Source organism: Schistocerca gregaria, chromosome 1 (assembly GCF_023897955.1).
Source record: "Schistocerca gregaria isolate iqSchGreg1 chromosome 1, iqSchGreg1.2, whole genome shotgun sequence".
Taxonomy (NCBI): Eukaryota; Metazoa; Arthropoda; class Insecta; order Orthoptera; family Acrididae; genus Schistocerca; species Schistocerca gregaria.
In genome coordinates, this window is record NC_064920.1 from 847,939,717 (window position 1) to 847,953,870 (window position 14,154).

Here is a 14,154-nt window from a genome sequence, read left to right on the forward strand (position 1 = left end):
TTCTATTTAAAAAGTTTTAACACCTGTATGTCAACAACTGTGTTATACTGTATGAATGGTCAATAAATGATGTATAAGTATATTACCTGGGGTTGCCCTAATTTTCAAATTAAAGGTATTCAGCACTCACTCGCCAGCTTTACTCAATGACATAAAGCTATCAGCCCAGTTAGGAGTATCTTAGCCAAAAGTCAGACATTACAACATACTGAATTTGTAATGGTGGTGTCTTTAATTAATGCAAGAATTGTTTCTCATTTTTTTGGGGTCTGCAGAATGACATAACTATTTTTTCTTAATGAAATGGGTAAAAAGCACAAAAAAATAAGTCCCTCAGCGTGCAACAATGAAGAGCATTCCTTACTAAAACACAGAAAACACTTTGTAAGCTAGATATTTCTATTTTTGTTTCAAAATGTAAGCATTGTACTTCAGAAGCTCAATAAATGTATTACATACTTGTAATTTGATTTGTTACTCTTTCAATGTAGTATCACCTTTCAAACATGTTGCTGGATGTTGTGCAAGTGCAGCTACCATCTTCAGATACTAAACACTTGCTCCAAATAAACATTTGGATCTTACACAATGTGATCTGGCAACATTCCCAGGACCTAAACTCCTATCAGGTTTTAATTACTGACAAATTCATGTGAATATCACTGCAAGCAAGGTCCAAAATTGTTTTGATGCCTTTGATTTTGGATTGTTCTTCCTAACTTTGTTAGTGTCACAATGCATTAATTATGGCTTTCAGCAGGGGAGAACACACTTAATTTTAAAAAAAAAAAAAAAAAAAAAAAAAAAAAAAAAAAAAAAAAAAAAAAAAAAAAAAAAAAAAAGCATTACCATGAGGTTTTGCACTGTCTGCAATTTCACAGATTTTTGGTGGTGAGTGATGATGACACTGAAGGTATGGCACTTGGTATCTGTGGGTGTTGTGATACACCCATGTCTCACCATCAGTAAGAATGTAATCAAGAAAGGAATTTCCATCTGTGTGATACCAATTCAAAAATGTCAGTGCATCAGCCATTCTGGGTGTTTCGTCTTGGTCCCTTGGTCGCCAGGAAGACCATTATGTACATAACTAGAAGGCAGAAGACATGGTTTGTTGGTGTTGCACATTTTACCAATTCTGATTGAGATAAACCCACACTGCAGTGTTCTTCTTTGGCACATCAGTGAAGAAGTTGGCACGGAAACAGTTAAGTGAAAAATACCTGCAATTCACACATTTATTTATATATAAAAGTCAACTTTGAAATTTTCCTTTGTGCGTGACAAAATTCGAGTGCCAATTTGAAATTCGCATATTTTACTGTTCGCATCATTTCTGCATAATCTTTCACTGAGTGTGCTATTTAAAACATTTGCGAGTATGACAATAAATTTGTACTGTTATTGTCACTTTTAGTCTTAAACCTATTCCGTTCTTTTAAAATTTTTTAGAACAGTAGGCCTATCCTCATTCAAAACAACAGTTCTCTAATTTCAGTGTTTGTGGTTAACAGTTATTAACAAAGAACAGATCACCCCAAAATTTCATTGAATATCAACACAAATAAAGGTGCATTTTTGAGAATTTTCAGAATCTACCATTGCCCTTTGCATAATCTAATTTTTAGTAAATTGTCATTTAGTTACAGTAACAGGTATTCTAACAGACATACTCTGTTACATCTAGTTTTCCCTTAAAAAGGAGTAGCCCTACATTTATCATAAATTAGCTCTGTTTTCAGGTTTGCTAACAACTATAATTAACTTCAAAAAGTTTTAGCAAAAAAGTAACTTGTGCCACAGGTTTTTCCATTGCCTTGCTAGAAATCTCATTTTGTGTATTTGCTTCAATTACTGTAGGGAAGTAGGAACTTGTGAGCTCAACAGATTAAAGGAGAATTAGTGGGTTAATTTAAAGTTATTTGTTCAATGTCCTGCAATACGTTGCATCAGTTAAAACTCAGGCCGATTGCCACTGCTGTTCTCAAACATGGAATGAGTTGGTTGGCATTCACGAGCAGCTGGAAATTGCCCTGACTACTGTCAAACGACTGGCAGCTGCTATGAATTGTTGTGTGCCTGTGGAACTTGTACCAAAAGTACTATCAGCTCCTGTGGTCCCTGTCTCTGCAGAATGTACGGGATCTGTTATTACCCATCCACTTGACTGCAAGTGGTATTTCAATAGCAGAGCTAGGCATCCTGTACAGGTTGGACAGGGACCAAAGAGGACTCAGCATGTGGTACTGATCCCCCTAATTACCAAGTCCGAGGTGCTGTCTTTCACTGAAACTGAGCCAGCAGGACTTACTACACCTGTTTTGAGTATCAAGAGAAGGCAAATGCAAAAGGGTAGAGGGCCTATTAATTGTTGGCAATTCAAAAGTATGGGGACCGAAGGTACCCCTTAAGGAAATGGCAGCAAGGGACAGGAAAGGGCACCAGGTACTCTCAGTGTGTATGTCTGTGCCTAATTCAACATGTTGTTGAGGGTGCCTAATTCAACATATGTTCAGGCTATCCCAGCAAGCATTGAGGGAACAGAGTGCAACCATTGAGGGAACAGAGTGCAACCAAATGCAGATTGTGACACATGTTGGAACAAATCTATCATCTGGGCTGCGAGGTCATACTTGGATCATACAAACGACTGGCAGAGATGGTTAAAAAGACCATCTTTATGCATGGAGTTTCAAAAAAGCATTGTCTCCAGAACTGATCATGGCCCTTTGGTTCTGAATCGAATGGAAGGACTGTACAGGAGACTGAAGGTTCTGTGACATGCTAGGCTGTGACCCTTCTTGGACTTGTGCCATACGGTAGAGAAGTCTAGGGACCCACTAAATGGGTCATGTGTGCACTAAACATCAGAGGCTGCTACTCAGGTAGCTGACTGTGTGTGGAGTGCACGCAAGTTTTTTTTTACATTAGGTGACTTGCCATCCAATCCAGGTAACATTAGCTGTAGGAAAGCCAGAAGTTTCAGTGTAACATCAAAGGAAATACCTCCTTCAGGCGAGAGTATCAAAATCCTAATGGTTAACTGCTGAAGCAATTGAAACAAAGTGCCAGAGTTTGAAGTGCTCCTGAAAGGCAGTGAAGTTCACATAATACTAGGAACAGTGAGTTGGTTTAAACCTGAAATGGACAGCAGTGATATTTTTGGAGATAATTTAAGTGTATATCAAAAGGATAGGCAAATGGGAAATGGAACTGATTTATTTGTTGCTCTACACAAGAAACTCAAATCCACCAAGACAGAGACTGAAGCTGCATGTGAGATTGTTTGGGCAAAACACAGTACCAGGGGTGGGCATAAAATGGTAATTGATCTTTCTATTGACCACCAGACTCTTCTCCTGATGTAACCAAAAGTTTAGAGAAAACGTCAGTTCACTTGTACGCAAGTTCCCTAATCACACTGTAATCATTAGTGGAGTCTTTACTCATCCAAGAATCAATTGGGAAAATTACAGCTTTGTTAGTGGTGGGTGTGGTAATATATCCTGTGAAACATTACTAAATGCTTTCTCTGAAAACTACAAAGAACAAGTAGTTCAGGACTCCACTCATGACGGAAGTATAAGTGGACCTAATGGCAATAAATAGACCTTAAAACAAGCAGAAAGACATGTATATTCAGTAAACTACATAAAAAATTAGTAATGTCATTTCTCAATGAGGAACCTGAAACAGGGCAGGAGCATGTAAAGGAACTAAGGCTCAACTTTAAAGGAATAGTTGACCATGCATTGGATAGGTATGTACCCAACAGAAAACAGTTTGTCATGGGAGGGAACCTCCATGGTGTACAGACATTGTAAAGAAATTTCTAAAGAAACAAATACTAATGTATAATAGGTGTAAAATTAAGTGTAGGGCTATTGATTGAAAGATGCTGTGTGAAATGCGCTTGGATATCAAGAGAACAGTGTGTGAAGCCTTCAATGACTACCATAGCAGAATGCTGTCAAATCTTTCACAAAACCCAAAGAAATTCTGGTCATATGTGAAGGCTGTTAGTGGTACCAAAGTAAGTATCCAATCCTTATCGAATGAGACAGTAACTGAACTTGAGGATAGCAAAGCAAAAGCTGAAATGCTTAACCCTGTTATCAAATGTTCCTTTGCAAAGGGAAACCCAGGAGAACTGCTCCAGTTCAGTCCTCATACCACTAAAAACATTAGTGGAATCAGTATGCTCCATGCCAATCAGCATGGATTCTGGTAACATCAATCATATGAAACCCAACTCTCACTTTCATCACACCATACTGAAAGCTTTGGATGAAGGCAGTCGAGTAGATGCAATATTTCTTGATTTCTGAAAAGCATTAGACTCAGTACCACACTCACACTTATTGTCAGAAGTACGGTCATATGGGGTCTCGAGTGGAATTTGTGAATGTATTGATGACCTTTTGATAAGGAGGACACAGCATGTTATCTTGGAACGAGTCATTGTCAGTTGTTGAAGCCACTTTGGGTGTGCCCCAAGGAACTGTGTTGGGACTCTTGCTGTTTATGTTGTGTTTTAATCATGTTGCAGGCAATATTAATAGTAACTTCAAACTTTTTGGAGATGAGGCAGTTGTCTATAATGAAGTACTCTCAGAAAGAAGCTGCATAAATATCCACTCAGATTTTGGTAAGATTTCCAAGTGATGCAAAGGTTGGCAACTTGCTATAAATGTTCAAAAATGTAAAGATATATATTCACAAAATGAAAATCTTAGTACCCTATGACTATACTATCAATGAGTCACAGCTGGAAGCAGCCAACTCATACAAATACCTGGGTGTATCACTTTTTAGGGATATAAAATGGAATTATCACATAGGCCCACTCGGGGCTAAGGCAGGTAGCAGACTTCAGTTTATTGATCGAATACTGTGGAAGAGCAATCAGTCTAGAATAGAGGTTGCTTAAAAATCACTTGTGTGACCAGTTCTAGAATATTGCTGAAGTGTGTGGGTCCCATACCAAATAGGACTAATGGGGGATATTGAACATATACAGAAAGGGCAGCATGGATGGTCACAGGTTTGTTTGATGCATGGGAGAGTCTCACAGAAATACTGAAGAAACTAAGCTGGTAGGCTCTTGAAGATAGTAAATTTTCTTGGGACAGATTATGTCTAACAAAGTTTGAAGCACCAGCTTTAAAATGATCACTACAACTCACTATATATCACTCACATAGGGACTGTGAGGATGATGGATGGATGGAGAGGGTTGCATGGGTGCAAGATGGCAAGGTCTTCAGCGCCCGCTCAATAACAGATTGAGACTGGTGTCAAGAAAATACACAGAACAGGAAGATAAAACAGAATGTAAAACACTGGTAAAAAGGTTGGAAAAAATATGTGCCTACCCACACCGAAGTGTGGGATGAAGCATTCCCTCAGCAGTAAAACACGGACAACACTGGAAGAAAGCGGTAGAGGGAGCTAAAACAATATAGCAGATGGAAGTGACTGACTGACCGCAAGGAAGAAAGGGAGGAGCCAGCCACTCTGCACTGCACTGAAACCAGCAGCCTAAAAGTTTAGGCCAGAGTCCAGACACATCACAAAACTTTAAAACTCTAGATACATGCATCTCATCATTAGCTAAAATACAGAGCGGATCCACCATCAACTTGTGCTTCTGCCCTTGCATCACAGTATAAAATGCAGTCTGTGGCTGACAGAGATGGGCACACCACAAGCATCACAAAATGGGGGATCCTCGTGCCATAATAGAAAGCTATGTGAGAGAGGGCAGCGCCCGATCCGAAGATGTGTGAGGGTTACTTCTTCCCGCCTCAGCAACCGGCAGGAGGAACGCCACGGCCGAGTTGTTGACTTCACAAACCGCAGTTTATTGGCCGCCACCACCAGCCATTCTTCCTCGCACAACTTCATGCACTTCTTGTGGAGTGCAGAAATGACAGACTGCAAGGGAATAGGACTGTGAGGATAAGATCAGAATAATTACAGCGCACACATAGACACTCAGAAATCGTTCTATCTGTGCTCCATTCTTGACTGGAATGGGAAGAAACCCTAATAATGGGTACAATAGGATGTACCCTTTGCCATGCAGGCCAAGATGGTTTGCAGAATACAGATGAAAATGTAGATTTTTGCTGTAGTCAAGTTATTTGGAAATGAATTGACCCAGAAAAGTCTGAGAAATATGCAGTTCATCAAAGGTTATTTGTCTGTTTTGCATGAGTTTTGTTCTTCACTTGATTCTTCAAATCGACTTTGAAAAGTGACTGATGAAACTTGATCCAGACTTCTTCATTCACATTTGTTCATCCATTGTTGAAAAATTTCACATCAATTTCTCACCTTTCCTTCAGTCATTGCTATATCATTGTATACTTCCTTTATTCGACAATAAATTTCAGCGGATGTCAACTTCAGAGCATTCAAAAACTGAGTAACTCCTCAGATGTGGTGTTCTTTCATTACATTTTAAATAATCATAAAATGCACAATACCCTGTTCAACTGGCAGTCACACTAGACTGAGACAAGATGTCACAGGAGGAATTCAAGACAGGATAGAAGCACAAATCAATCTGTAGGAATGAGCAAACAGATCATTACTTCCTGTATTCATCACTTCTACAATATTCATCCTGTATTACACTTCTACAATATTAATCATAAAAATCAACATGTGAGGAAGTCTTGCTCTCCAAGGTCAAGTAAATACAATTTAAACAGTCTTTTTATTTAACAGCATTGAAATTGTATACATTACAGCAAATAACAATACGAAAGTAAATAGTAAATGGTAATAGCATGGAACAGCTTGGTGCCAAACTCATATTTTTCCTTCATCAATATCTCCTCAAGCCTTCTGAGACTCTGGATCCAATAGCTTCACAGGTATCTCACCCATAAAACTCTCAAGAAGCCTCAGATGGCACAATTTCCCGTGCTTCAAAGAAGGCTGCCATCAAAGCACTGATTTGAACATTTTCACTTGTGCCAGTAGCTAGCCTGTATTCAATATCTGCCATTTTTATTAGCAAAGTGTTTAGTGCTGAAGCTGGAAGTTCAACTGGAAACAAAATAAGTTGTAAATTAGAAACAGAGCTTAAATACCTATACAGCGATCTTAGACCTATAACCTAGGAAACATTTGTAAGGGCAGTCAGAGCACAATTTTTCATCTACAATATTCATGAATCACATAAATATAAGCAGATTATCAGTGCAACCATACGAAATCTATGATTCTCAGATGACAGTATCGCAGTTTTTTTTTTCTTTTTTGTAATTGACGAAAACGTAATCCATATACAGCTATAAAATATTCTAAAAAAGTGAAACAGTTTCACAGATCTGACTTCAGGGGACATGAACTATGAACTGGCTGGACGGACTTCTCCCTAAAAACTTATCTCCCCCCCCCCCCCCCCCCTCATCTGTGAGAATAACCCCAAATGAATCTCTCCCACACTATTTTGAAAGGAAAAAAAAAAAAAAAAACAATACATAAAATAAGAAAAGGCAACCCACTCACCTAGAGTGGATTGTTGCATGAAGCACAGAAACACAAAACAAGAAATAGCATTGACACTAGCTTTCGAGCTTTCCAGCAATAGTATGCAAATCCACATACGCAACCACTCAGACACCCAAATGCAACCTCCCGTGGCCTTGGCAGGACTAATTGTTTGTACTTAATTATTGAAGTAGTTGCCTGAGCTGATCGCGGTGGTAAGAGGGTAATGATGGCTGCAATGAGGGAGCAGTAGGGAAGAGGCAGCTCTTTGGTCAGATGAGCTCACAGATGCTCAGAAAGGGCGGTAAAGGGGGGGGGGGGGGGGGGGGGGGAAGGAGTAACATGAACATGAAGAGGTAGAAAGGGAGAGGGGAGTGGTTGAAAAAGGAGATAGGAGAGGGAGAATGCCTGCACGAGGAGGGTGGGAGGGGAAGAGTTGTCGGAGAAGGCAGAGCATGGTCTGTACAGAAAAGGAGTTGTGTGGACAGAAGAGGGAAGGGAAAAGGCAAGGTGAGGCAGTGGGAACAGATCCGCAGAGCTTAGGGCAGATGCACTGCGAGAAAGCAGGATGTGATGTAAGAGAAAATCTCCATGTGTGTAGTTCAGAGATACTTTGTTCCTAACTCTGTATTTTTTTCATCTTGTTGTGTGGCTGTGGAGTCATCTGTCCAAGGACCTGCCACTTTCCCACTGCCCTGTCCACACCTCCAACAGCTCAAGCAACTGCTTTCAGTAATCAAGTATCAGTAATTAGTCTTGTCATGGGCTCAGGAATGTGCATTTTAGTGTCTGTATTGGTGTGTGTGTGTGTGTGTGTGTGTGTGTGTGTGTGTGTGTGTGTGTGTGTGTGTGTGTGTGTGTGTGTGTACTACTGCTGTAAATAGAGCTAGTGCTTGAAGGCTAGTGTAAATGCCGTTTTCTGTAATGTGTTTCTGTGCTCCATGCATCAATATGATTTAGGTGAGTGGTAAGCTTTCCCCTATTTTACATATTTCTAAAGAGAAATTAGACAATTTTGTCTTTACGAGCTCAGTCAATCAAAGGCATTTTTCAATTACATGGCCTGAGTGACAAACACAAACCAAATTTTCATGTGAGTATTACACAAGACACACAATTACCTTTTTCAACATGGCATAGCTTGAACTGTCAATAAAAACAAATAAAATTCTTTTAGCAAATTGATTCTGTAAACCAAACTTTGAGATCTTTAGGACACCTACATTTCCAGGTTCAGGTATTGTGTGTAAAGTAAAGTACTGCACCACATAAGAATTAATGCAATATTTTAGAGCTGTCATAAGATCAAAGATCTGCTGAAGTCCATGAAGGATTCCATAGATGCTCTCCACATTGTGATCAATGTTACATGCAACTGGAGCCAAACAGCACACCAGCAACAGCTGAAACACCACCTGGACTATTGCTGGTCCACAAATTTTCAAGAAGTCTGTATGATTGCCAGGCAGCCATGATTGCTGCAGCAGAAAATAATGGAGGCCACTGAAAGATGCCGACAGCCTAGCTGCCAGCAATCCCAGTCCAATGAGTCCTTGTGTTCTGGCTAACTAGCAGCTCCTCATGAAGTGGACTCACCCATGTAAACAATCAACCACTAGAGTAGAGGAATGGAACATCTACCTATTTCTACACACACAACCATGGACACAAGTTGCAGACTCACTGTTCCTGACAATCTACCATCATAGGAGAGGCTACGGTATTCCATATGACCAATCTTTGCTACGGTGTTCCATATGACCAATCTTCTACAACAGGCTTTTACACTTTGACCTGATCAGTGACACTCCATTATTGTGACTATGCATGTCACATGACAACCAAAACAGGATGATAGACAGGGTGTCCCAGAAGGAATGGTCAATATTCGGTGACACAGCAGAAATGATCATTTGAAGCAAAAAACTTCATATGGACAATGCCCTATTCTGAATGATTTCTGAGATAGAGCACATTTAATGTACAGTGTTATTTATTTTCTGCATTATTCAATACATTGTCACATAAAAAACAGTAAACACAACAATATGCACTTTACAAAGCATCAACTGCAAAATACGTATTTTCATCACATTCACCTCTAAGAATTATAGTATACATCACATTACAGCTGTTGTACAGTTCACAATAATTGTTCAAAAATCCCACTATCACCTCCAATGCATTTGTGAACTGCTGGGAGAACATGTTATGTTGCTTGTCTGAGCGCCTCTACACTTTCCCTAATGAGACGAGTTGCATCCAAGGTGTGACCAAGCAGTTCAGCTTTCATATTCACCTTTCATTAGTATATCTGAGACTTCATTCAACACCATAAACGAAACTCTAATGGTGTAAGGTCTGGTGATCTCGGTGGCCAATTAAATGTACTACCATGGCCAATCCAGCGACTAGGGGAAGTGTCTCGTAAAATGTGGAGGAGCTCCACCATGGTGGAAATACATTGCAGTCTGTGTGGCAATGGAAAACCATCAAGGTGTTCAGTACCAAACATGGCTTGAAAAACGAACTCGGGAATTGGTTTCCACTTTAGTGAGTCGCCTTTCCTGTAACCATTGATGATTATTAGATGAATTGTTGACTCCAACCAATGTATATGGCTTCAATAGTGATCAGTGGAAATAAGGGACGATTTTCATTTAACCAGTGACAAACCGCAAGTCATGTGACATTGTCGCCAATGTGAAGACCGTGGATACACTATATGTAAAATGGGTACAAGTTTTCCACTCATAACATTTTGTGGGGCATTATGTGCAGAAAATCATTGTGTGCAGGGTGTACCATTTCAACAATGTCTTGCTGTCTCTGTAGAAGTTGTTGAACAACATGTTCAGAAGAAAAATGGGAACTTGGAAGAATATCTGTCTCATACAATGTGCTGAAAACTCTGGTAAACACTCTATGATCAGGAATTAGATGTGTCGGAAAGTACCAACAGTATTCTTCGAAAGCAGCAGGAGCTATCATCACAGAAGCCACAAACATACACCATATATGCACAGTCTTCATTAGTGTTGATGTGTGTGGTATTTTAGCCAGTGCATATATGAATTCAGTAAACCGATGCTCTCTGATACAGGCTAAATCCCATGCACTACTTCACTCACAACGCACCATGAAGAATGGTGCATTAAAACGGGTTACTTTAATGGCAGTAAGACAACCTAAGCTAAAAGACTGAAAGCAACAAAGTAGGTTGGGCTAAAATAAAACGTTAAGAGGTTGGTTGGATAAAATTCGAAGGTGGGTGTCACTAGCCCAAAAACAAAAGTACTTTTCAGGATAGGGTATATGTCTATAAGAAGTTTCTTGCTTCAAATTAGTGTTCCTGTCATATTACTGAAGATTCACCATTCCTCCTGGGACACACTGTGCAGGAAAGATCATTCCCAAAAAACTCCAGTTCAGTTGCCCTCAAGAGGACCTCAGAAAGACATTCGAAACATCTGTTTTTATAGTGGTCTTTAATTCCAGATTGATACAGCCAAAAATGTATTAAAAAACAGAAGAAGCTGCTTTTGTCTGTTTATGCATTTGTACTGTACAGACATGACCAAAGCTTACGACATTCACTGATATTTCTTTATATAAAATTAAATTTATCAAATATATTGTGTTTAAAATTCTGTGACTCATTTTCACATAGATCCTTGTTCACAATGTAATCACTTTACATCTGGCACAACTCTTTCTGTTTCCTTGACACCTACCTGGCATTAATACATGGGAAATTAGGGATAAATGTGTGCTCTACATGATCATTACATATGGTACACCCACTCTGATTATAGAAGGAAATCACTTTTAGCCTTTTCATAGGAGCCATCTCAGAATGTCCCCGAGACAATTTAATTACATTATGGACACACTATCACACTTGTCTGGACAGATCTGAACCATTTTCTTTCGAAATGCAAGTCTAGTGTCTCAGTCATGCTGTTATTAAATTACTGTGGATCTTTTACATGTCCCTACTTCAGATTCTTCCACAAAATCCTGCTACAGATCACAGTGTGTCAATTTTGACAGTAAGGTGCTATGCCACTTTAATCAACTATACAGAAAAGATTACTGTAACTGGACTGTGCCATATATTGTTGGATGGCATTGAGACTATTGAGAAATGAATGGTAAAAACTTAAAAAAAATTTATGAAGAAAAGACATATGTAATTGGTGGTCCCAAATCTCTTATTGAATCACTAGTTTTGGGCTTTGCTCACTTTCAAAGGTCGCGTATTTTGTATTTGGGATATACATGTCACAGGTGCTTTTATTTAATTCATCAAACTTTAGACGTAGCTCAGATCTACATTACAACATGTCACAATTGTAGTATGTCTATATATGAGCATAATTGTCTTAATTTTGATACCCTCACTACCCAATTTCTGTTGTGCCAACAATCAGATCTTTGCTTTTTCTAATGCATATAAATCACCTTCAGTGAAGGTTTGAGTGCAATAAACAAGTGTTATTCCTAAAGGGGGTATTACACAACTATCTACTGCAAACGGTACTGGTCTAGCGTGACTATGAAAATGAGCAGATGCATTATCAGCACGCCAGAATAGAGAGCAGTTCTAAACTGCCATCAACCTGCGCGCGCACACTAAACAGCGAAAACTCCTCGTTCATGTGCAGGAGGTGGTACCGCAGTACTTCCTGCTTGTTTTTTGCTATTATTAGGTGTCTAGTGGCTAATACCAGATTTTTGTGTTGGTGATTTTCTGAATTTTTTTCAGTAAGTAGGTTTTCCTACAAAAAGGCAATACTTTTTTTACCAGTAGACTTCCTATTACATTAACTATTTGTGAAAGCATGTTTTATATTGATTGCTTCACACTGTAGAAATGGGATGGAACAAAGAGGTATTAAGCATCTTAACTCAGGCATACAGCGAGGAAAGGTGTATGTATGACCTGCATGAGACACTTATCATAATAACGTATGTTGGCAATCGCAATTGTTTATTTCAGAGTAATATGCATATAACTTCACACAGTGATTTTCGATTTATATCATAATGCCTTTGCTTACGAAAGCTCACGTTTGATTTGATTGCATCTCTTGCTTTATTTCCGCATACCAGGAAAGAGAAACTGGCATTGATAGATGAGAAAGTCTGTGCAGTTTTGCCCAGTGTAACAGAAGAGGACTGTAAAACGTTTAGTGACCCAGGCACTGGCTTTTCATTATTGTTCTGCCCTAATCTGAAGATTTACTGTCACTGTCAGGGCAATAGCTTCAAAAAAGAGTGGGCCTTCCACATGCAAAACTCTGTATAAGAGTGTGTGTGTGTGTGTGTGTGTGTGTGTGTGTGTGTGTGTGTGTGTGTGTGTAATTCTATTCTTGACGAAGGACTTAATGGCTGAAAGCTTTATTTATTTGTGACATTCTTTTTGTTGTAACTATCTGCAACTCAGTTTCTCCGCTATATGGTGAGTGTAAACATTCCTTTTCATAATATTGTTACATTACATCCTGGATTTTCTGTTGTTTGTATAAAAGTAAATTTGGATATACAAATATAATACATATATTTTCCAAACTCAGAACACAAGCACACCTTTAAGCACAGGTTCCCTAAAGTGTTGCAAATTGCTGTGCATACAGCCACAACAACTTTTGAAATCATACAATGTAGGCTTTCACGGCCGGTGTCCTCTTCAGTTAAAACTTCTGGGCTAAGAGGCCATGATCAATGTATAAAATTTCCACCTAACTTTTCATCTCCATCTGCGAGAGACATTGTCTGCAGTCGTCCAGCTACTGCCACTGAGGCTCCAGGTACTCTCACATTTATAGAGCGCATAGACATATGCATGTCGACGTTGTGCCAGCAGAATGACAATCGATTACTCTTAATTGAGAATGATGACGCCTTCCAAAGATAGACATACCGTCGACATCACATGACAAATGGTGGTGCCCTCTATGCGCTCTATAAATGCGAGAGTACCTGGAGCCTCAGTGGCAGTAGCTGGACGACCTCAGAAGATGATGTCTCCCGCAGATGGAGACGAAATGTTAGGTGGAAATTTTATACATCGACCACGGCTTCTCAGCCTGTAAGTTTTAACTGAAAACTTTTAAAATGGTGGGCTGCTATTCTGTGGCTACAAGCCAGACTCGTAAAAGATTCCCAAGTCACCAGGAAACATAATGTTGTAAGCAGCCTGCAACAGAACAGGGCTTGAACTGGTATTTTATCAGCGATCAAGGCTGATATGGTCACAAAATGTATAAACATATGATTTAATTCTTACTTTCGAGAAGGTGAGACAGTCTCCCTCATGACTGTGTCACACTTGCTAATTCCATCTTCTATCATAGGCAGCAGCTTCTCGAAATTCTTGCGAATCTTCGAGCCTCAGTTCTTTCATTAGCAGTGAATACAGTCCCCTGTCTTTGTCCCTTCTTTTCAGCCAAGGTCAAAAACCAAAAACATATGGCTTTTCGTTTTTGTATTCGTTCTACTCTAACCAGAAGGTTTACTGTCAGTGTCAGGGCAATAGCTCCATAACAGAGTGGATCCTCCATGTGCAAAATGTTGTATAAATATCAATTTAGATACACATATACCTTTGTAAATACAAAACTGTTGAGTCTGTAATTCATAACA

The 14,154-nt window shown here is 39.3% G+C and overlaps 1 protein-coding gene across 1 annotated transcript in view; it reads right to left on the minus strand.

Moving 5' to 3' along the window:
• Positions 1–6,705: 6,705 nt before the first annotated feature.
• LOC126272682 (replication factor C subunit 5) overlaps positions 6,706–14,154 on the minus strand; it is an 85,623-nt gene continuing 78,174 nt past the window's right edge. Inside the window, exon 8 of the mRNA XM_049975703.1 lies at positions 6,706–7,059. Coding sequence (XP_049831660.1) covers positions 6,905–7,059 — 155 coding nt within the window. The 3' untranslated portion in view covers positions 6,706–6,904. The remainder of the gene's footprint in view (positions 7,060–14,154) is intronic.